General features: G+C 39.5%; 1 protein-coding gene across 3 annotated transcripts in view; it reads left to right on the forward strand.

The window, feature by feature from the left end:
• Positions 1–491: 491 nt before the first annotated feature.
• The window catches only part of GSAP (gamma-secretase activating protein), a 47,238-nt gene continuing 22,816 nt past the window's right edge, over positions 492–24,913 (forward strand). For 2 of the 3 annotated variants that reach the window (XM_059816177.1, XM_059816179.1), the window contains exons 1-15: positions 492–576; positions 4,143–4,216; positions 8,152–8,208; positions 8,912–8,981; positions 9,409–9,465; positions 9,597–9,685; positions 10,097–10,163; positions 11,244–11,293; positions 12,602–12,706; positions 13,690–13,749; positions 14,432–14,475; positions 16,052–16,137; positions 20,648–20,725; positions 23,077–23,154; positions 23,628–23,720. In XM_059816177.1, coding sequence (XP_059672160.1) covers positions 492–576; positions 4,143–4,216; positions 8,152–8,208; positions 8,912–8,981; positions 9,409–9,465; positions 9,597–9,685; positions 10,097–10,163; positions 11,244–11,293; positions 12,602–12,706; positions 13,690–13,749; positions 14,432–14,475; positions 16,052–16,137; positions 20,648–20,725; positions 23,077–23,154; positions 23,628–23,720 — 1,093 coding nt within the window. The remainder of the gene's footprint in view (positions 577–4,142; positions 4,217–8,151; positions 8,209–8,911; positions 8,982–9,408; positions 9,466–9,596; positions 9,686–10,096; positions 10,164–11,243; positions 11,294–12,601; positions 12,707–13,689; positions 13,750–14,431; positions 14,476–16,051; positions 16,138–20,647; positions 20,726–23,076; positions 23,155–23,627; positions 23,721–24,913) is intronic. The other variant, XM_059816178.1, reaches the window with a different exon arrangement.

Here is a 24,913-nt window from a genome sequence, read left to right on the forward strand (position 1 = left end):
CTTCTTCCAGCATGCCTCGGGAGGAGCCTAGGCGCCAGCTCCAACGGGCAAACGAGGGCCTTCGAGTTCACCTGAAGCCCCCCGGTCACCTGCGCGCAGGCTGCTCCCCGTGGCGAGGCTCTTGGGCTCTGTCCCCGCTGCTCCAGTCTCCCATTAGGAAGGAGAAGACCACCGGGCCTCGGAGTAGATCCGGCACCGCCGAACCCCTCACCGAGCGAGCCCGCCTCGCCTCGCCCCGCCCCGCCTCCGGCTGAGGAGGACGGAGGGAGGCGGGAGAGTGCCCAGCCACTCCACGCCGTCGCCAGCTGAGTGACATCCGCCGCGCCCAATGGGCGCCGAGGGAGCCCGAGCGGGCGGGCCCATGGCGGCGGCCGCCCCGAAGAAGCCAGTGCGGTGGGGCGGGGAGCTCCGGGGGCCGGAGCGGAGTGGGGCTGCGCTGGGTCGGCGCGTCGCCCCGCGTCCCCTGCGGGCCGGGGCGAAAGGAGAGCGCTATGCTGCTGCACCTGGTAGCCGAGTTTGACCTGCAGAGGGATGTGGTCCCCTGGCTGGCGGCGCGGGGTTGGGCCGCGGCTCTAGGTAACGGCGCGGCGGGTGGCGCTGCGCCGGCGGGCTCCGCTGCGGCGGGGCCGCCCTCTCCAGCGCTCCCCGGGGAGGGCCGAGGAAAGCCTCCTCCCTCCGGCCGCCCGCTCGCTCCCCGCCGCGTCCGTGCGCTGCCCTCTCCCGCGGGCGGAAGAGCTGAGCCTGAGGCGAGAGCCCCGGGTGCGGATACCCCGAGGCCTGCCCCCTGGGCTGCGCCTTCCACTCAGGGCCGCGCTGCCTCCGGCCGCAGGAACGTCGGGGGTAATGGCGGCGGCAGAGTGCCCCCCCCCTCCTCTGGAGCAGGGGCCGGGGAGTGGCCGCTGGCTCCCCTCGGCCGGGCTCCAGAGGAGCGAGCTGTGCCCGCCCCCGGGCCGCCTGTCCGCGGCGGGTCTCGTCCCTCCGGTGCCTGTGGCCGGGGTACTCGAGACGGGGAAGTTCGATGTTTTCAAGGAACTTCTAACGTGCCGAAAGCGCTTCTGCACGTCTGCTGCACTCCACAGCTTGTTGCTTTCTTCTGCTTCTTCACACGTTTGGGTTTTTTTGGTTTTCTTCCTTTTTTCCAAAAAGACTTTTAGCATGACTCCCTCTCCCACACTACTCCCCTTTCTGGGAGAAAAAAAAACAAGCGCTGTTGTCTATGTGGTAAATGAGTGCTAGTTAAAATTAGATGATGTGTTAGCTGTCACAGCAGCGTGCAGTAGCTAGTGTAGCGAGCGCTTGGTGTAGTGGTTGGAAAAAAAGAATGACCCCCTCTGTATTCTTGGCCCTGTGGTTTTCTGCTTGTGTTTGTTCTCATTCATCTCAGGGCAGCTGGTTCAGTTCTGCTTTTCAGAAACTGATGGAAACCTTAGTCTTAATTACTACCTTTTTTTTTTTTTATTACTTCAGTAGAAATAGATGGTCGTTAATGCACCGTGTGATGAACTTGAAACCTCAACTGCTTTGGTTGCTTTTAATTAACTCAAAATATTTAGCTTGCTTCTCATATTGAGGGGATGTTATTAAATAGTTTCACAAGAACTTGTTTGGAGGTAAACCAGAAAGTATCTGCTTTTTTTGGTTTTATAAAAGAAAATTATTTACCAAGCCATCAGTTACAAAAATATGTTAAAAATTATTTCACATATACTAGATGGTTTGCTGAACAACTGCTGAATGGTGTAAAATTCTGAAATTCTCCACGCATAATCAATTCATCTATGAATTTATTGGTGATGAGTTCAATGAGGCAATTAATCTATGCATTTATGTCATAAAGATCTCAAAATGCTGCTGGCTTGTGTTTGGGAAAGGGACAACTGCATTCAGCTTTTTAAAATGTAATATGGACTTTTCGTTCAGTAAACCTGGTAATACAGAATCAGAAGAATCTAGGCTGGAAGGTGCATCTGATCAGATAACGACATTGCTGTATTGCATTTCAACTTTTGTCTGTGTATACTAACTTTTTCCCCTGGTGTAGTGCTGTTGTATTAGGAATATGAAGGTGGGAGGCAGGAATTGGTAAAGATTAATGTAAACATCAAAGAAATAACCTATTCACAGAAAGCAAATAACTTTTAGGAGTCATGGTATTTTTGTGTCGGTGATTTCAGATGTTGTAGTTATTAATATTTAGTATTTTATTTCCTGAGGACTTGAAAGCCCATGATAGCATGTGAAAATTTCTAATTGCATGGGAACTGGGAGTAGCTATGATGATGGGAGGGAAGCGGCAAGTGAAGAGAACGAGCCTTGTTCTCTTTGTTCCACTTATTTTTGTATGAGCTGTATGTAATGGCTTTCAGGAAATCAGACTCTGCATTTTCCTGAGTATGTTGATAAGAGTTGTTTGCTGGGCAGGCAGGTTGGGTTGGTTCTTTTGCAGTCCTTCATCTGCTGGTCCACGCTCTGGGGATGAGGAAGAAATTGTAATTCTACATGCAGAGTTTTACTGCAGGATTTTCCAAGGGCACAGATGATTGGCACTTCTTCTTTGGCTCCATATTCCCACTGACAGTGTTCAGTGGCGTGAAACTCGCTCCTGACATGGAACTTTTAAAATATCTTTAAGATCTCTATGTTGGGTGATAGAAAAATTAATCGACATGGAGATTTCTTGTGGACCTTCTTCTGTAGCTATATTCTGTTCTGACGAAGTATTGTATCAGAGAGAAGTGTGGAGGCCATAGTACTCATCTTGAAAGTTTGAGGTGGTAGTTAAATTCCAGGAAGTTTCCACTAAAAGGAGAGCAGAATATATGGTTATCTGAGACTTTCTCCGTTGTCACTGGCTAGCCCTAATATAGTGGTATTATCGTGTACTTCGAATGATCTGAAACCAGTAGAAGCTGATGTGTTGTTAAATGTGCGCTGTGGATTTTTGTTGTCCTCCCACAACAAAATACAGAATTTACTTACTCTGATAATACTTACACAAAGTTTTTTGTCTTAGTGCTGCAAGCTGTACAAGCCAGTTCACAGTATCAGGCTTGTGAAACTAAGTTTCGCATGTCTTCTGTCAATGCTTGGTGGTAACTGCAAAGTAAATAGCGTCGAACTTGACTAAATGCTTGCCGAGTGTTGTGGAGAATTCTTCTTGTTGATGCTTATTGAACCACAGGCTACATTTATCTTAAAACTAAGACCAATCATGCAGTTGTCAACCTTATTAAGGGCAGAATTTCCACTTTTAGTGAAAATTCTATCTGAGATAAATGCATTTTTGGTGGCTGCAGCGTTTAGAAAACAGAGAAGCAGCAGGAAAGCGTGTGTTTTTGTCATCTTGAGTATGACATTTTATCTTTTTTTTCTGGTGTTTTCCTTTACTTTTTATTTTGTGCTGCTTTGTCCAGATGTGCTCTTCTCTTTTGGTGTCCATCTTAGCTTCCTGCTCATCTGTTTCCCTTTTAACCCTACTCTTTCGTTCACACCCCACATCATATCTCTTGTCCTGCATTGCTTAATTCCCTTGTACTTGTAGGTATGTTGCGCATATATTTATATAGGGTGCTTAATCGTGGGTTTTGGGGTGGTTTGGGGCAGGGGGGCAGTGTTGTTGTAGAGCTAATCTCTGAAGATGTAGTTTATTTCCAGCCATTCCTTTGGGATGTTGAAGGGGCAGGTGGGAGCAAGTGACACTTTTCCTCAGGCTAATTCTATCTTCCTGTAGTGTTCCAAGGACTGGAGTGCAACTTAACTTTCTGAATCCCATGTTATGTATAATGGATAAAGGCAAATTTTTTTTGGTGAATGGAAGATAGTGAAAAAGCACGTTCCATTTTCATCACAAAAGGTCATGGCCATTACAGTGACAATTATAATGAAGAGTTAGGAGTTTATGTAAATAATTCTTTCCTGTGTGTTTTGAAACCCCTTAACTATTTTGTGTTGAAGTTTATCAGATTTAAATCATGGTGTAAGAAATATTCTCTCTCTCTTTCCAGAAAGGATTAATTTTGGCATGTACAAAGAAGTATTTAGATGTAAAAACGTATTTAGTATCTTTGCTTAAAGTGTGCATAAATTGTATGATGAACCAGCTCAAATGAAAATCCTGTGCCTTTTGATACTTACGATTTCAGATACTTCTGAGAATTCATCAGCACTCTACATTGTAAATATTGAAAGAAATGGAAAAATTATTTATACCTGGAAGGTAAGTCTGTCTTGGAACTTAATAAAAATATAGCAGAGGATAACTCTGTATGTGTATCTATGTCTAATTTAGGCCTTGTAGTTTAAAATTTTTTGCAGTGAGGGTTAGAACGTGAAAACTCAACTGATTACAACTTGGGGGCTTAGGCAATGGGAAAATACCCATCTTCACTTCAGACAAAGGTTAAGAATGATGAAATGGAGAGTAAAGTACTGACCTGATTAAGTCCATAGGTTTTTTGCTGTTGATTTTTTTGGGGGCCAGAATCTCACCCCAAATGAAACGCCGTTTCTTTAACAGATAAACTCTTTGTAAGCAGCACATTTTTTCACCCTTGGAATTTTTCAGGGAAGTCTGGCTATTAAATTCATGTCCACTACTTTAGTTAAATAGATTTCCTGCTACCAATTATAGATGTTAAGATGCTATTTACCTAACACTAACTCTGCTTCTGCCTTTCTTCTTTGTTACTTTGATTCATCTATAGCACTTTATTTCAAGTAGTCTGAAGTAACCCTTGTTTATTTGGTGTCTTAAAGTATGTAGAGCTCACCTTTTCAACATAGGATTCTGCTCTCCATGGCATATGTATAGCGTTTAGGTTGAAATGCCTGTAGCTGCAAGAGGTTTTTAAATGGTTTGAGAAGGTTTCCCCTTGATGAGACAAGCTGTGGTTCTTTTCTGTGCATCTCAGAGGAATCTGTAGACCCAGCTGGATTCTGGAGGATCTTGATTCTTGAAGAGTACAGATTGGAGATAGCAGACTCCAGTAGAATAGGGCTGCCTTTTGTTCCCCTCCCGCTCAACAATGCTAGAACTCTCCAGCTTCCCTAGGGTTAAGGGAAGAGGTGAGGCCTTCATCAAGGTGCAATACACTTTAACTGTGGGTGGATGTTTCCTTTAGTACAAGCATAGGGAGGGGAGTCTATACAAGACAACAGTAACCATAAAAACAACGCTAAAGAATGTTAGGTGTTTTTTTGCATTGCTCAAAACTCTAGAAAGACATAATGAAAGTAACCCATCTAGCTCCCAGAAGGAGATCTGATACTGTGTATGTGTGATGTTGCTGCTTTCTAGCATCTATGGAATCTCACACAAAGATTTTTTTGGGCTTCTGACAGTGGACTCCAACTGCCTTGTATGCTGTTCAGGCACTTGCAACTGGCACAAGGGACAAGTTGTAGCTCAAAGTTCGCATGTCTAAAAGTGTCTACCTGTGGGCTAGGTGTCTAAGCTCCCATTGTAGCCAGAGAACTGGCCGCTTGTAGCCTGTACTTTGGGTGGAGGAGGTGGACAAATACTGACTAGACTCTGTTGACTGAATAGGCCAATGACTCTCAGGAGAATTTAAACACCTAGCCTGAGTTCCCTGAACCTAGAGGTAAGGGCTGCATAGGAAGTCACTGAAAATGTTTGCTGTAGTTTCTCTTTCCTAATTTTGGGAATAAAGTGACCCCTGCAGCCTATGTGGTAGGATTGGCTGGATGGCAAAGCCTGAGAACTGGAACTAGCAAACTGCACAGCTGTGCTGCAGTTTTCACCTCTCAAATGCTATCCCAAAGGAGATGCTGCTTTTTATCTTTTTATTCTCTTACCATGATAAAGTAGTCTGATCTCTTTCTCCTGAGTGAGTCAGCCTGCTGAAGAAACAGCATCTATTTATTCCTCTATTGGGAAGGATGCTGACATATTTTGTTTGCTTCTACTATAATTGGTTTTTACACTTGCTAATGGGCAAACTGGAAGCAAGTGTTGGGAGGATTGTGTTGCTGTGTCTGTCTTTTTACACTTTACCTATTGACTTAAGAAGGATTCAATCAAATGCTTCCTTTTCTGAAACAGTCCATTGACAACATATGGGTACAGATCTGTGGTTTTGGAGTTTACTGCAAACCTTTTAAGAGGAGTATCCATTCATATTTACATAGAAGAAAAAAAAAAGTCTTGGTGTCTGCATCTTAGTGAATGACAAGTATTTTCAGGTGCCAATTGGACACTTAGATTTTTACAAACTCATTCTAAAATATAAGTATTCTTTGTGTTTTGCTCTTCTGTTCTGCTAATACACATCATCACACTGGGAAGCTTACCTGGGGAAAACAGACTGCTGTTAGTGTCTGCAGCTAGTCCTTCTGTTTCCTTAAACTTACATTGGAGAAATCACGATGTAATTACAGCTTCTAACAAACTACAGCTCTTTATTGATTTGTAAAGGCAGTTTAATATCTTTTTCTCTTTCTCTCTCTCTCTCCCCCCTTCATGATAAACTATTTATAACTAATGAGCTACCACTTTTGCAAGACACAGCTTTGTGAGCCTTTCCTGTTGGTTTTATAGCAGCAAACTTTAGCTCTGACATTGTCGGTGAGGATAGTGCACAAACAAGGATGTAAACTAAACTGAGCTGCCCTGGCTTGTTTCCTAATAGATACAAATGGAAAACAACCTTTGCCTGCTAAGTGGAAAATAATGAAGTGCATTCTGCATGAAATCAGGGGAAGGTGGAGAATGAACTTTATTTTCAAGCTTACTTTAGAGTATTGCATTGTACTGTAGTTTTGACAGTGTCTGTCTTCCGTGACTTTGATAGTTGGTGTAAAGGAAGATATTTTTAACATAAGTGAATTTTAGTGTCAGTGCTTCTATTTTGCAAGGCAATACAAGAATCTTTAGAGTAAACATGAAAACAAGCGTCTTAGCTTATGCATAGGTATGGGCACTGATGTAGTCCTGTTACCAGTCTTGTGAAGTGTATTTTTCAGTAGCTAAGTACAGAGAATGTTAGCGTTTCAGACATGCTTGGAAAGAAGTTATTTGTGAAAGCACTTGCTTAACCTTAAATTCGGAGGCCTGAAGCCTGTGTCTTAATATAAAGACATTGTGTTTTCCTTGCTTAAATCAGAAGTCAAAGACTTTTGTCATTGCCACAACAAAATGAGACACTCAGAAATAGACCCCTTAGGAAGAGAATACTCAGGCTTTTGTTTCAACTGCACAAAGCAAGATGCCATAACTTTGTAAATAACCACAGATTTCTCCCCTCTCCCCCCAAGCTGTAGTGAAAAACAATGATGCTCACTGTTTGAGTACAAGCCTATGTGGCTGGAATTAATTTCAACAGTTTAGCAATTTAGTGCCTATACCTAGAGTACATTAATGAACTTCAGCTTGATTTGATATACAGTATATGCTGCCAAGCAGAATTTATTTAATTTTTTTAATATTTTGAAGACTTAAAGCATGGTAAAAATTACCAAGAAGAAAATTTTTGATTTGTGTAATCTTAGAAGTGCCCCAAACAGAATCATTGTATGTTATTATCAATAAGCTAGAAAGGATGTGTATTATGTTTCTTTTCAAAGGCAGCAGGCTAATGGTGTCGTCTGAGCTTGTGAAATATATTTAGCCTTCAGACAATCATTTTCTAAGGCAGAGCTGAAATCCTTTTTCAGCCTGCAGCCAGATCACTGGAAGCTGTGTTTGGTGATGTTTGATGTTTCTGTGCTCCCTTTTGGAGCAATGACCTGCCAAGCTGGTGTGGTTTGGAATACCAGCCTTAAATCTTCCAGGGGCCATAGCATCCCCTTTCGTTCTTGTACAGACATCTCTCTCCCTGGCCCTACTGCCTATAACTAAAACCAGTTTAGAACCAAAGTGAGAGAGAGGCACTTGGCTTATGCAACGGCTTGTGGGCTGTGGATTGGCCACATTTCAGCTTTATCCCATGTGTTAGGGGAAAAAAAAAATTGTTCTCTTTCCTGCCTCACTTTCTTGGAATTAGGCAATTAACTGCCTGTTTATAGGACAGGCAAGTGTGTGAGGATGTGTGTCAAGGGGTGGGGGGAAGAGGAGAGGGAGGTAGAAAAAAATAAAAACAATGTTTAACTTTGTATGTATTTACATTGCCAGTGCTAACTTACTTTCATCCATAGGGAAATCAGAGAAATACTCACATTGGACTGTATGATCTTCAAACTAAACAAAATGAGGTGAGAGCAATACCAGGCTTCTCTCTGGTGAAGGCAGTACTGTAGTGTTTCAGATTTTGATGCCTTGCATCACAGTATGTTATGTACTTAAGGAGTATATGCTTGTTTGAAACAGAAGAGAGACCAGAGAAAGTATTTGAGTGATGTTCAGTAGTATTAAGATGCAGAACATTACAGAACACCTGAATGACTTGGGAGTAGTAAAGCATCATGTCTGCAATCTTTATTTCTAAACAACCAGTTCAAGCCTCTTCACACTGAACATGTGTGCTAAGAAGTAAATGTTTTGGGTTTTCTTTATTATGTGTGCATCCTCAGTCTGTTTGGTGCTACCATTTGTTAGAAAATGTTCTAAAACTGAATGTACTGCAGTTCAGTGGCTGGAATCACGATACCGGGCCTTTGCAGGTGTCCCTGTAACAGTATGAAATGGGTGAAATTTCGTATTTACATAAAGGTCTGCTGTGCTGCTCTAGTGGCAACGTAGAGCTCAAAAGAACCAGTAAGAAACAAAACAAATGAGAAAAAGGAGAAGTGATACAATTGAGGCTTGAAATATGGTTCTTCTGGCTGTGAAACATTTTGCTTTAAAAATAAAAATGGTGTACTAGTCAGCAGTGTTTTCCAAAGGAGGAGTAATTAGATGAGTTTTTTTAATATAGTTAAACAAAAAATTTATTAGCATTAATGTGTTTCTCTGTAGCACCTCTATATGTTTGAGAGGGATCTACGCATAATCAGTTGTTCGGTCAACAATGAAAGGACGTTATTGGGTAAATATGTGTTTCATCATTAATTTTTTTTGTGTCATGGTAAACATGATTTAGTTTAGTACGATGATACATTTGGGTCTAGAATGACTTAAATCTATTTTGACCCATATGTTGCCCACAGCAATCTATGCATTTCAGTGGATCCATCATCAAATAATGTAGGTAACAACATAAAGATGCACCTGTAACAATATTGCTGTTTAATAAAACAAAAATCTAAGACACACTGACCCTTTGTTCACTTCCTCCTCCTGCATTTATACATGCCTCCTACATCTAGAAGAGCTTCCATTGTTCCTTTAACATAGGTGTTTTTGGTAAAAAAACAAAGATGCTTGCTCTCCAAAAATGTTTAATAGGATTAATATCGAATATGCATGCTCACTGTGGTTATGTTAGGGTTTGGTTTTTTTTTTTTCCCCCTTAGCGGTCAGCTTCCGTCAATATACAGAGGAAGAAAGAGTAAGTCGGCTATTACAGTCAGGTACTACAAGTGGATTGTTTTAATACTGTTAGAAATATTGTACCCTTTTGCTTTTTTCCCACCTAATTTCTGTTTAGAAAACAAAATTGTGTTTAAAAAAGAATGTTATCTAACACATGTTCTTTTTGCAGTATCCAAGTATTTAACCTTGCTAATTGAAATTCATCCCATTAATAATGTGAGAGTCCTAAAGGCTGTGGATAGCTGTGTTCGAGTACAGGTAAATTATTCAACTAATCTAAATATAAACCTTTTTAATCCACTATTCTAGAGAGAATAAGTGGTTGAGTGCAGAAATATCTCATGTTATCTTGCAACTGTTACAGAGATAGTGTGCCTGTGTTTCCTCATAGAATGAAAAAAATGAGAAACTTCATAAAATGTTGATGTAGAATATTTCTCTGACACAAAGGCTGCTTTTTTTATTTCTCTTCAGTCCCCCGAAGCTTGCAATTACAGTGATTCGTGACTATTATTCCGTAATAATGGCTATTTTTATTAATTAATTATCATTACTGTGCCTGTCTTAATTTAAAAATATGTAAATATCCAGCTTAAAAAAAAACAACTTTAGATAAGTGTTCTAAACTGCTTTGGTTATTTACTTACTTTTGTGAAACTTCCTGTATAGTTTCTTTATCCACTTGAAGGCAGAAATACTACAGAAAGCCGCCTCTTGCTAGTTTCAGAAGATAAATGTGAGTTAATATTTGAAAGTACGTTGTTATCCTTTTACTTTAAGATGGTCGTTATAGATTATATTTTTGGTAGACTCTTATTGTGGAAAAAAAAAAGGGTGTGAGCTATTCTAGGTATTCCAAATGTCTTTCAAAAACTGCATAATTTAAAGGGATTTTGTTCCATGTTACGAGAAGGGCCAGCTTTGACTGCCATTATTTGCTTAGTTCATGCATTCATCAGTTATCTTTATTTCTAAAAAAAGCTGAAATAGACTTTTATAGCTGCCTATTTAAGTTCAGAGCAGATCAATTGACTATGAGAGATGGATTGTGATTTAACGCAGGACAGGTGGGATAAGAATAAGACAATAGTTCCTTGGATTTGCTAACTTTACATGTTCAGCCTAATCTAATGGGAGGGAATGGATAGATGTGGACACTTGGAAAAGGCTGTTTATTCCTCTTGCCTTTCAGTCTTATTATAGTGAGATCGCTTTTCCCATCTTTTTGGAGAGGCCCATCTTCTCTGCTAAGACAGATGACACCAACCTTTAGCTAGCTGCACTTAGGTGGGCAGAGTTCACCTCCCAATACATTTGCATAGTGCCATGAACTATATCAGAAACATGTATAACATCTGCTGGGTGAATCTTGCACCCTTCACGCAGGCAAAATGCCAATAACTTTAAGGAATTTTGCATCGGAAAGGGCTGAGGTGCTACTCATGCTAGGGCTAGGGTGTAGTCTCAGGCACAGGCATGCAGCTCTGCATGCTCTTTCTTTTATAAGTGTGCTCCTTGTCTTGGTTTGGCATGCTTCAGTTAGCACTCTTCCTGACAGTGCTGTGGTGATGTGGGCGGAGAACTGTTTCCATGGGGCGGTATGGTTGAGGCCATCCTTGGCTCAGGAAAAGGAGAGAGTCCAGGTCTCTGCATAGGCACCTGTGTTCGTATATCACAGACTTCCTCTTACACTGAGTTGAACTTTCCTGGCCCTAATGTTTTCTTATAGCATTCTATGAGGTGAGATTGTTTAATAAGCTGTATAAAAGCATATAAAAATGTATGTTTGTAATGACTTTTTTAATATATTTTAAAGATATTGAACAATTTGACATTCATGTTGCTGCAGAAGAAGAACACAAAGTGGTAAGACTTGAAAAATAGTGGGTTTTGAATTTTTTTGCTTTAATTGAAAAATTTAAAAACCTGTTGTTTTAGCTAACTGTTTTTGTAATTTTATGCTTGGGCAACACAAAGTATATTAAAGAAGGTATTGATACTATGGCAACTTATGCAGCTAACCACAACACTGATTGAAAAACCTGTATACCATGTAATCTATGTGGAAAGTTACTTATTTTATTGGGTTTTGTTTGTTGCTGAATGCATCTGTATGTTAGAAGTTGGGAGTGGACGTAGTGTATATACATTTTTAAACCATTTAAAATATTTGCAGAGTCACCTTCCCAACTTTGCCTTTTGGGAGTCTGTGCGTCCCAGTAAAGGATTCATTTAAAAAAACAAGCAAACAAACAAAAGACATAAAACTTAGATACACACAATGTACTGTAAATGTTCCACTCTCTTTTTCTCCTCATCTTTTTCCTGTTTTTAACATGAATTTGTCTTCAATAAATTGTGGATGTTTTGCTTAAGACCTATTATTAATAAACATACCTCTAATATAGTAAAGAATTGTGTCACAAAAGACAGTGTTTCCCTTTATGGAGACAAATATAGGCTTGGAAGGAAAAGGTTAAGATCCTGATCTTTCAGTCACTTTGAGAAAACCATGAAAGACTTCAAAGTTTATCATTGCTTTTAAAGCAGATGGGTTTTATATATATGCTAGATTACAGTAGTGAAGTAAAAGCTACGAGTGTAATCAGAAAAAACAGATCAATCTGTCCTTCTAACAAATAGATTTATTTTGGTTGATGTGAAATCTCCCTACATCTTTCAAGAGTGCATTTATACAATCCCAACAGTTTTTCACAATTCTAGCCCTTTCCCTACTGCCAGTACCCTCCATCACGTGGCTGAGACTTTGGACAGAAATCCGTTTTGGAGCTAACACATTTTCCTTCAGTAGTTAACGTAGCTGGTTCTGAACTGACTAGTATTTCACCCCTCTCCCCTTCTCTATGACGAAGAGTACTGTCTGTTTCTATTCCCATTGAGCAGCTTAAGTGGTAAACTTCTTGCAAGCAAGGAAATATCAAGGAAGATACTTGGTAGTAGGTGCTCCCTGAAAATTGTGCTTCAGTCTCTTTAAACTGAGCACCTTGCACACAGCAAAGGTAGACTTCGTGCAGCTAACAAGTAGCACGTTCCTTCCAAGCACCTTAGTATTTGCGCCTCTTCTGTCATTGCTTTTCTCTTTAAAGCACAGACTGTGCGTAATTGTTATAGAACCTTATTTGACGACTTCTAATGTTCTTTCTTTCCCTTTAGGTGATTCAAAACTCAGGTCAGCTTCCAAAAGCCAGAGTTGTAGATGATCTCATTTGGGCACAATGGGATATGATGGAACAAAGGCTCTTCTACATTGTTCCAAAGGTGAGGTGAAAGTCCTTCTAATAGTTTTGTTCCTGCCTGTCTCATGATAGTAAAGTTTTTGGTTTTGGTGGTTTTTTTTTTTGGGGGGGGGAGGGGGGGTGCAGCGGTAATAATAGAGTGAGTTTGTTTTTCATTATGGTAGTCTGTCTTGTTCCTGCCTCAAACAACCTAAAACAAAAGCCAGACTTGCCTTAACTGCTATTTGTGTGTAGTAAATTGCAAGAATACTGGTGGTCTTAGTGCTTTCTATTAAAAAAGGGTGGGTTTCTTAGGTTTTTTGGCTTTAAAAAGGTCGTCTTATTCAAAAGGATCTAAATCTACTAAAACCTATGTGAGTATAATGCCTCTGTTCTAGAGAATTCACATCTAAAAAGTATGTTGTACGCAGACTTACTGAGTGACCAAATGAGGGCTGGTTCTTGGCTAGAAATGCTGAAAGTCTTTGGGCTTGTTGGTTTTCTTTTTGTTTTGTCTGAGGGACTATTTGTACTTGATGTAGTCTACATAAATAAAAATTGATTTTTCTGAACTCTTCTTAGCCACCAAAAAAATGTGAGTGTTAGGGAATAACAGGAAGTGAACTGTGATGGAGAAACATATTCCTGCTTTTGTTTCTGAGATACCCTTTTTGAACTGACCAAAATAAGATACAGTTTCTTTTGCCATATAGGTAGTTATGGAAAATGGTTTTTTTTAACTTTCGAGAATGTGTGTGTGTGACATGTAATGCTGTGCTGCAAGTGAGGGCCCACGCAATTATAGATGATTGGCAGATAATGATCTGGGACAGGAAGGAAGCATGTCATAGTGTTATTGTGGGGGTATATGTGGTTTTTAAAGTCGTCTTTTGTCCCCTAACTTCTGCATATCTGTTAGTAAAGTGGGTTGAGTGTGGAGAACGGTGTGGAGTATCCAGTCACTTTTCAGTCTATATGATACGCTTTCTATTTTACCAGTTACAAAACACATCCTCTTAATTCCAGGAGTCAAAGAGTACTTTAAAATGTGTCCAGTTCTATCCTGATGAAAATTTGAACTCAATAGTAAGTGATGAGTATTTCATTATACAATGGTTTTGAGTGGGATGTAATTATGTGTTCCAAGCACTGATACAGAAGTATGTTTTAGTGTCTTTTATTATTGGAAATTTTTCAGAGGAAAACTGTTTTTTTTCTTGTTTGTATTTTTTTGCATTATATTCTTTTCAAGAATATATTCAGTCAGATTCAGATTGCGCCACATAAGGTAACTTCAGTGGAACTGCACAGATATTGACCTAGAAGTAAGTGGCATTTGTGACATTATACTGATCTTATACTCAAGTATTGAAAAGCAGGGTTATCAAATGCACTAGACAAAGAAACCATGAGCTAATTTTGTGTCACTTTTGGCCACAACAGGTTTGCCTGTCTCACTTAAAATACAGAGAACAAAACATAAAAATTACAACTCTTGAACATGTAATTGTTACTAGACTTTCGTCCCAGTGGCTGAAGTTTGCTGTAATGCAGGAGGTTAAACATCTCACAATTTATTTTCTTTTTTAAAAAAATCTATTTTTATGGCTTTTGGGGTGACTGTAAGGATTAGAGGAAGATAAATAAAGTTTGTTAAAACGTTGAATCTGGTGAAATGTGAGTTTGACACATTTTACTGGTCTGAAATATTAATCATAGTATACTGACCTCACTAAATAACAGGTTTGGTTTTGTTTTTGGTTAACAGCTGGAATCACACCTGGATATTTCTATGAATGACACACAATTAAAGTAAGGTTTTTTAATGTTTCATTTTGCTTTCCTTTTAATGTATAGGGTAGTGTTTTACAAACCTAAGTAAAATTTGTCCGAACTACAGTGTCTTTGTTTGCAGTTGCCTACATGGTCTTGGAACATAAGGATAATATGAAAGCTGTGTCCAAACCTCCAGTTCCTCTCATTTTCATCAGGATCAACTGTAAAATGTAATTTAATCCTCGACTGCTTTCTGGTGCCTTTTTAAAAATTATTTGTCTGAAGAGCTAGCTATAGGTTAAACCATCCTTCCTCTGAGTATTCTGTACCTATTTAAATTAGTTTTAATTTTGGGCATGTTGTAATGGTGATGTCAAAATTCCTGTCAAGGGAAGCTCTCTGTTTTTAATTGCTCTTAACATGTTTTACTGGGCAGTTAACCAGACCAGTAGCTCCTTTTTATAGCCTGTAAGACAATGCCTGTATTCTTTTCCTCTCCAGCATGCTATTTCCAGGTAGCCTGCACTTCTCAGAGGCTAAGATTAGTCTGATTCTATGTGTCTACAGTGCACATGACTGCATCTGAGCTTGTCTCCTTAAGGCTCCCTTTTAATTGAGGAAAAACTAGTCAGGGTGGTCTGACTCTGTCGTAATTCATCTCATCCTCATCTATCTGCAATCAGTTGAATTTACATTCCAAAAGGGCCTGTTTCTCTTTGTGAATAAAAAGGGAGGCCAAAGCTACTATATCAGATATGAATAACTGAAGGTAGTTGAGTTCCACCCTGCCCAAACTGTGGCTCTCAGGATGTCTCAGTGCTATGCAGAGGGCTCAGTGTGGTGCTACTGCACATGCAGGTTGCCCTACAGGGGCAGCGTATCCTCTTGCAGTTAGTACTGAAAAAATGCAACTCTTGTAAGAGCTTCAGTGCTATTTTTTCTTTTTCCCCAAAACTATTGCAGAAGACCTAGGGAAAAATCCCTACAGGATCAAAATCCTTTCTGGAAAAAAACCCAACAGCAAAAAAGCCAAAGCAGACTGACTACAATTTTCTGTTGCATGTTCTGCATGGCAAAGACAGGACTTGTAGGTTTTAAAGATATGTAAAACCATTAAATCGTGGGCAGCATGAGACTGTAAAAGAATGTCATGGTGTAACAAGTTCCATGTGAGTGTGGGGTTTTTTTTGTGCTTTCCTGTTCAAGTATTTCTGCAGATTAAAATGTAGCTTTTCAGACAGAACGGTAACGTTAGGCTGCAAGGCCTTTGAGTTCTCAGATATGATGAATGTTTGTATTTCCAGTACTTCATCAGAACTTGCTTTCACTTCAAAGTGTGGGAATAGTTGCACAATGCTGCAGTAAGTTGATATGAAGTTTGCAGGTGTAATCAAAATTGTTGGTTTCTGGTAACAGTGTGCAGTCTTGGGATTCTCATTTCTAACGGCATTGAGCAGATTAGTTAAAGCCTAGTTTAGCTTGCACTGGAGAACATATGATAATTTAATTCATATGTTTTGATTACATAGTGACTGTTCTCATGATCTTTGTGTTGTGATAGATCTCTGTGGATGAAGAAGTGATTTATTTAGCGGTCTTTATTTGCTCATAGGCTTGTGAATTTTGGATATGATTACTATCAAGACCAAGATGTTGCATCTAAATCTCTGAATCTTCAGGTTTTTACAAGTAAAGCAGGTAATACAAATATTGTCAAAATAATGTCCACTAGTAATTATCATGCAATGTAATCACAATTGATTACTAAATTTCTTTGTAAGACATATATATTTTTGTATTATTTGTGTGTTTTTTGTATGACTGTGAGATTTTTATTCCTTTAGAGTGTACTTGACAGGTAACTGTGAGGAGAGGGAGAAGGCAACTGTGCACTATTTTTCTTATTAAGTTTTTTTACCCTCCGAAAGCTGTGTTCCAGTCTGAGCTAATAAATAGTACCTAGGGTTTTGATATAGCAACACCAACAATAAAACAGTCACCCAGAAATTATCTGGTAGCCCGACTTCAAAGAACTGTTATCATGCACTCATATGGTGAAATATCTCAGTCTAAGCACACTGTAGCATTTTCTGCTAGTTTCAGAACACAGGTGGTATCAAAGCATGGTTGTATATTACATTAGAGCAATTTAATATTAAAGCTGACCAAAAATGTGTTAGAAAGTAAATTCAACGGAAGGTTTTGGCTAGGTCTGTTGTCTGAGTATCTGACATAGTATATAATTGAGTTACAGAGTGGACACATGTAAATGGAGCATGTACAATACAGATTCGAAGAGCTTCATATTGCTGTTAGTGTGTGATACTTACAAGGTCCAAGTATTTTATGCTAAACTTTGTATGTGATACTTAAGGGTTTGGTATCTACCTCAAACTTCCTTAAACTTAAAATGTTCCTTAACACTTTAGGATTTAGGAGTCTCCCTGCATCCTAATGCATGCCATGAGCTTTTTTTTGATTAAAAACTGGTCTCAAGAGGCATCTGTTCATCACAGATGCCTGCATTTTCAGCTTCTACATTAGATCATACTGCCAAGCAGAGATGGTATCTGATTTAGCCTTTGAATAGTCTACAGAGTTGTATAGGGATATGACGTGTTGCAGAAGTGGCTTTACATCTCGCTTCTTAAGGTGTGCTGTATGCACACAAATGAATTGCTGAGATACTTGCCAGTTGCATTGAAATGACCATTAATGCAAATCAAATGAAATACAGTTTTCTTACACGGATTTTTTTTCTTACCAAGGCAAACAGCATGCTTACAAAGATTAGAGGGAAGGAATTAGAAATAAGAGAAAGCCAAGTTTCCATCTATGAAATGTAGATTAGGCTACTTTTCCTCTGTTAGCAAGACAGACTATTTCTCATACAAACAGCCTGTCCAATAATGGAAAATGTTATTGATTTGTATATATATGTTTCCTTTTAAACCTATATGTCTCTAGGGTTTGTTCAGATTGAAGCGTCTCCTTTTAGTTTAGAATGAAATTCAATCTTCCTCCAATAAGACTGTTTGGTTACCCTGAGGTAAAATGTTCTTTTCCATGTGGTAACACAGTATTTAAATTCTGTGTGGAACCTTTCACATGCACTTTTTGTTGTGTTTAATGTAAGACACATAATTTGACAATTACACTTACTAAATGACATTATTGTATGTGACTTTTCATTGAATGTTGTTTGAGGATTACTTCGCACAACCCATTTGGAGTAACTTTGGTGCAAATGGTTTTGGTGCTGAGACCATATCTAGAACACTGGGTAATCACACTAAAGTTCCCTTTTGTGCCTCTTGTTTGTGGTGACTTACAAAACTGGACTGCAAGCTCTTTGGGGCACAGACTATGCCTTCTGGGGAACTGCTAGCATGCTTCAGTTATTAATGCCAATATCCCAGCTTGTACCAGACATCTCTGGCAAAAAATAATTGGCATAACTTCAAAGTGGAATATTCCGTGTAATTTCCCATTTAATATAACTGTTATTAGCTACTGCCAGTCTGAACTCTGAATGAAATCAGAATGAATCTGAATGAAATTGCTCTTCCTTTCTTGAACTTATGCGGTAGAAGAAAAGTAGCCCTGTTCCTTATACTCAGCACAGAGAAAATGTCTCCAGATGAAAACCTCTGTGTACTTCTAGATTAGTGGAGATCAAGCAGTTCTAGTCTCAGAATTAACTTTGTATGTCCAGAATTCAGTGGTTATTTAAACAAAATTAGGCTGTTATGTTTTCTTTTAGCGCTTTAAAGTACTTTTCAGTTACATTTGCTTGGTGTTAAAAAAATGCAGGCAGTAAAATGACATAAACCCTGCATTACTGTCACCTAACTTTACCTGCCTGAAAGTTAAGCATCTGAACTATATTTACAGACAGAAATAGGCATCTCCAGAGGATGATTGCTTCTATCCATATGTCTTCATTTGCTTTATAGGAGTCTAAATGAGAGATGTTTGGATGGCTGAAGTTAGGTGAGACAGGTCATTCCTAAGTCAGTACAACTAGACAAAATGCCGTGGTGTAATGTTGCATTTGAATTGTGACACTCGGTTGCCATGTTGAGATGTTGGTACAGCCTTACGTCTTACAATTCTGCATAAGCAGAAATGAGGAATTTGAAGTCAAGGTTTCCTAGGGAAAACTTCATGTCTTCATAGGTGACTCTTAAAATTTCAGTGTTATGATATTTATTTATCAAGTGGCAGAGTTGTAATTGTTGTTTCCTTAATTCTGCTGAATGTAGTAACTTGCTGTTACCCTGTATGAGTACAACTTTATTTTTAAATGCTTCCTTTTTTTTACTTTGTTGTGGTTGAGATCTTTTTTCCATTTTATTTCTGAAAACATGAGTCCATCTAAATTGATCTTCACGTGAATCTTCTCACCTTGTGCATTTAGCTACAGCTCTTACTGTTTGCAAATGACTTTGAAACAGATAGTGTAGAAGACCTTGTTCTGCATTTGCATGAAACACTTGCCATATAGGTGCAATAGGATAACAAGCTTTCCCTGCATCTGCAGAACCCAGCTCTAATTTGCAGAGACCACTGTTAAGGGTACGAGAGGAATTTGTCTTATATTCTCAGTCTCTGGTTGCTCTAATGGGATTGCCAAGATGGTATCAGATGTAACATTGCTTGGACACTTGCAGATCTGAGACTGTCGTGCTTCTATCTGTGTGAATGAAGCACCATTGATGTTTTCTGTTGTTTGTAGTTCAGTTTGTTGACATTTGGACCAGTATGCTAGAGTTGAAAGATGCAGGTCCTATTAATAGTCCCCCATAGCCACTGTTTTTGTGATAGGCTTGCATATATTACCCACTGACACTTCAGTCTGAACAGACTCGCTTGCATGTTGTGCAATTTACAGAATAGTGCATACACTAGCCTCCAGCATACAAGAAAGAAGTTTGCAGTGTTGGAAGGGAGCTGTTGATAATAAAACAGCATTGTGGGTTGCTGGAGCTTTTCCAGTCTTCCTCATGAGTCCTGATGCTGCTACTTTAAAAATTATGCATGCTCTGAAAGATGCCAAGTGCTCTGGCAGAATGCCCTGTCTGTTGTCTAAATGACTCAACTATCCAAGCAAAACTGTATCAAACAATATTCAATCAGCTAAGAATAAGCAAGAAAAAAATTGCATCTCAAAAGAAAGCATTTACCTTCCCCAGAAGTGTGAAGTGCCTCAGCCATACCTGTATCACAGCTGTGATACAGCCTTGTGGTCTGAAGTGCGAGGTATTTAACCAAGTAAAATACCTTGATAGCTGTGCTTTTTTTTTGTACTTGTGCTTTTGCCATATTGTGCCTTTTTCTGTATACCTTGTATACAGAAAACTTTTTTTTTACAGACTAGTACCTGTATTAGTATTACCATTTTTTTTTTTAGTGATAAACTTTTAATAAAGGTAAAAGGTCATAGTTGTGGCTGGGCTTTCCCAACTGTATTGTGATAATGTGGTTTGGAAGCTGTTTCTAACATGCATGCCAAAGCAGCTTGCCAAAGCATCGGAGTAAGTGGATTAAAGTTTTTGTAAGAGATGGAGGGAGGGCTACCATCCAGTGGAGTCAAAACAGTATCAGTCTGATTAAGAATTAGGCTGGGAGGAGGGAGCATTCCTGCACAGAGTACCTTGGCTGAAATAAGCTTGTGCCAAGGACTGACTTTTCCCCTAAAAAAGGAATTAATGTCTATTTAGGCTATAATTTCTAGTGTGAGAAAGCTCTAGTAGTGTATCATGCTGCTGCCAATATGAAATTACTTAGAAAGCAAACAAACTGTGTTTTACTGTGTTGTTCTGTGCATATTTGACAGTCCCTGAACAGATAATAACTAGAGATTGAGGCAGTCTGTGGAGAGAAAAGCTTGATCAATTTTCTGGCTGCAAGCATGATTTCTACTGGGAAGGGCTAAAAATGTACTTGTCCTAAAGAGAAGAACTAGCCATGTCAAAACCCCAGTTTCCTTTGTGCCTTATTGTCTCCTCTGTTGTCTCTTATTTTGTATTTCGCTAGATAAATGATGGTTAGAGACACATAATATATATCTGTAATCTTAACATTTTTTGAGAGATTATTTTTAGTTTCTAATTTGAAACAGTCTTGCTTTAGTTTTGTGCAGTGTAAAGAAGTCTAGGTATTCAGGTGGACAAGTCAATTTTCTTTTCCTTTTTTGTCTTTTTAGGAGGCTTGTGTGTGTGTTGTAGTCTAGCCTCTGATATGCCTGATGAAATCATGTACTCCATATATTTTTTACATAAAGGTAAGATTAACCTGTTAAGTTATGCTTTATTTTGGAGAATGTCACTCATCTGAAAGAGTCACAGAAGGCCTTGCAAAACAAATAACTACCAAAGTCTGCAGACAATAAGCTACTGTGGCTGGTGTTTGAAGACAGCAGCTGCCTGTAGTTGCAAAGTTGACTTTCCTGCTGTAGACTTCCTGCCTGATGCTGAATGAGTAGCTTCAAACCAGTGGCCTCCTGAGTGGCTATTAATTTGGTCCTTTATTTCTAGCCAGACTTTCTGGCATGCTGAGCACAAACACCAATGAAATCTGTGGGAGCTTGCAGGTGTGTTGTACTTATGCCATAAGCCATTTGTATGGGAAATGGAGGCAGCAGCTCTTCGCTTGCATGTCTGTTTAGAGTTCCAATTCAACATGTCATTTTCACAGCAAGAGGTGCAACACCCACTGACTGGAAGAATAGTTGCTATGTAAGTGGTGCTCTAGCTCTTAATTTTAAGACCTAATTTTTTTTCTTGAAAAGAATAAAGAACATTGTTTTATTCTGATCAGAGCAAAACTTGTTATTAGCAAGATCTTGTTTGATACATGGCAGAGAGAGGCAAATTATTTAGCAATTGAAAAGCTGCGTACTATGGAGAAACCATGTTCAAGTGGACAATGCACCTCCTTAAGTGTTTGCTTTCTTGTGTCAGGAAACTTCATGTGTCAGAGCTGCACTAACATGTTGCTTTGCTGCTGGAACGTTGTGGGATTGAATGAACTGCATTTTTGTGTAGTTGAAGGCATTAACAAATCGGAAAAATTAATTCTGGGTGTGGCAGCACTCTGCATTGTACTGCTATGAAGGGCTGATTTCCCCAGATGTACTTGATGTGTAGCTGAAGGGTGGTTGCATTGCTTGGAGCCAAACATGGCCCTTGTACATAACTATCTGTACCAGGAAGAAACTGAGGATAAATGTGGTGACATTGACCAGCTACATTTGAACTGACCTTCATGGAATGGAGTTGTTTGGTGGAGAGCTGTTCGGATTCATGTAAGATTCATCAGTCGAACGAGAGAATTTTAAAACTGGTCCTGAGGTGACCCACAGAAGCAGTGGTATATCAGGTCCATAAGCCACATTTTTGAGACATATAGAGAGTTCAGTCTGTGCTGCAGCATCTGTAAAATCAGAAGGAACCTTCCTTCCCCCTGTTAAAGCAGGTCCCCACAGTCATTTGACGTAGCATAAACACATGTTGCAGGTGTATTCTGCAGTGCTGGTATTAGTTTGCATGTGTTTGCGTTGGCAAGTAACAAGGTGGTGATCATGAGTATACTGACTCATTGCAAGCAAACTTCAGTCAATCTTGTGTGAAAAACTGTTTTAGATACCCCTTCATCTGTTAGGCGTTACTGTTAGGTTAACGGTTGGGCTCGATGATCTTATACGTCTTTGCCAACCTAAACAGTTCTGTGATTCTATGATCTGTAGTGTTGCTGTTGGTCTTGGAGGTCTCATTTTTCTTTTTTTTGCAGCATAGATAAAGCATATCTCTCTGCTGGGGTCAGGAATAAAAGTCCTATATGAGTGGCTGAAGTATGGCTCATGATCTACTTTTTTCATGGTGGTCCTGTAAACTGTGGATCTATCATCTTACCTTGAATTTGCATGCAGCATTAAGTAGCATCCTGATCATGACACCATTCAGCCTTTAGGATATTGCAGCATGGATATTTGGAGGCCAGTCTCCTTAGTTATTTTAATCTTCAGCTTTTCTCAGAGATCGAGGAAGTTTGAGGGTTCTGTGTCATTCTTAATGGATGCCAGAAGAAGTATGGTGTAAGTCTAGAATAAAATAACAGCTGTGCTAATGCAAAGCCCATGCAAACGCAGCAGGTCTGAAATTAGCCTATATTTAAACAGAGCTGAACTAAATTACAGCAATAGGGCACGCAGATAAACAAACTGGAAATTCTCTAAAGCAGTTGCAAGATCACCAAAATGTGGAGCACAGCTGCATAAAGGATTTGTGTTTGGGGATTTTTTGTTGTTTTTTGTTTTTTGGGGGGGCATATTTTTATACAAGCTTGCTCTGGAATGGAATGCTTCTTTAAACATGAACATAGACTGTGCAGTGCATGGCCAGTTTCCGCATACTAAAGAACTTCATTCTGCTGGTGCAGGTCTACTAAGTATGCAGCAACTCTCTTTAGGATGAAGTAAATCTGTCTGTGCAGACAAGCCCGTAAAACAGTCCAAAATATCCCTGTTTGGGTGTATTGGCGCTGCTGAAGTTTCTAGCTATAAAGTCATACTTGGCTTGTAACAGATGGTGTTTATTGTTTGGGTTTTTAAAAAATATTATTATTTTTCCCCAGGTTACAACAAAACTTTTACAGTTTCTCTAGAAAGAACAGAATCCCATCAATTCAAGGAAGTGGCTTTTCTGAATCTTGGTAGGTTACTTGTGTTATTTCCCTGTGTGACTGCCATTCTCTGTCCCCAGCAGAGAGACAAATGGCTAACCCGTCTCTAGAAGGAAAGGATTTTTTTTTTTTCTTGACTTTAAGTAGTTGTGTTATTTTGCTGGGGTTTTTTTGCTTAACTCTTATATTTGGCATTTGCTACCACGGTACCTCACTATTAGTAAGCAACTTCCTCTGAAATTGCCTCAGAATCTTCTCTGGAGATCAGCTGCTGAGTTCTTGAGTGTCTCAAGCCTCTTGAATCCTCGCCTGGAAACCCGAATGTATTGCTAGTGTTTCCTGTGTTATTACAACAGCAGCTTTTAATTAACTCCTTTTATATTTCCTAGATATAATCAATTCCATCAGAGAGAAGTGGGCCAAGATGAGAATCATATGAAACAGCCTCTTAAAGCAAATAAATGAACAAGTGCTAAATTGACCACTATTATTTCTTTAAATAGACTATTATGTGGCTGCTTATTTGCCTGGCCAGTTCCTGCACCTCCTGAATATTCAGCATCCTGACCTGCTGTGCTATAGTTTGTTTCTGACAGGTATAGTAAGACTGCTGCTTGAAGTAATTTTATTGTTGTAGCTGAAACTTGTTCAAATCTCTTTACATGAAAGTTGTATTTCTCCAACATTTGCTTTGTTGCACAGTTTTTTGGAGGAGGAGAGAGACTGAAAAAATTACAATGGCATTTTTGCCACTTTCTGTTTTAAAAAGAGAATCTGAAGTGACATTTTATACTTAATCTATTATGTACTTCTAGCTTGTTATGAAATGGAAGAAGACCTTCCACAGAATTTGAAATTCTTTGTAATTCTTTGTCTTCATTTCATAGTTTCCCTTCCCTCATCTTTGCACATGCTTCTCTGTTCTCCAGTGTTCTCAAATTTCACATGGAGATGTAAATTTGATTTTACATTTCCTTCCTCCAATTGAGTTGCTCTAAATGTGTGTGTTTGGAGGGTGTGGGGAGAGGAAATCTGTGTTTCCTTCACCTGATCAGGCTGATGCAATTTGATTTAGAGTCTCATCTGAGAGGCATGTTATTTCATTTCCAACAAACATGTCTTTATGGGAAGTGGGTTATTTTTGGAAGTGGGGGGCCTTTGTTTGAAAACAGAAATCCGTTTTTCTGATTGGGTGAAGGAGAGTTAAGTAGTTGCAACTGGTGTGGGGGCAGCATCACAGGAAGCTAATACCTGTTGTGTATACATACTGAAATACTGTTCTGCTAGAAATGAGTGGAAAGCATCGCTGTTGTTTGGTGGGCCTCTTTTCTCTGATGCAAAGAGTCTGGAATCCTACTGTATAGTACTGTGGTGGTGAACCTTAGCACTAGCATAAATAAAGTGGGTTTGATCTGATGCTTCAATAAGTAATCATAGAGCAGAACCTTCCTGTTCTGGCCATTGAGACTGATGGTAAGAGGTCCACCAATACAAGTTTGTATCATGATTCTGCATGTGAGCAGTTCTGAACTGTACCAATATGCTTAGGTGCTAGTTGTATTTTTATTACTAGCCTTGTGCCCTTCCCTGTTCTATCCTATGTACCCTGATTTGTCCTATGACAGCTTTGTGAGCCTCAGATCTGTACATCTCTGCTTCAGCAGTAGGGAAGGAGAGAACTAAGTGTGGACTGTGCTCCTCATTTACTTCCTTTACCCAGCCAGCACCATTCCTCCTCCTCTTCACAGGGCAGCTTGTACAAGAGGCAGACTGTTTCTTAGTGCTGGGG

The sequence above is a fragment of the Gavia stellata genome, chromosome 4 (genome assembly GCF_030936135.1).
Source record: "Gavia stellata isolate bGavSte3 chromosome 4, bGavSte3.hap2, whole genome shotgun sequence".
Classification (NCBI taxonomy): Eukaryota; Metazoa; Chordata; class Aves; order Gaviiformes; family Gaviidae; genus Gavia; species Gavia stellata.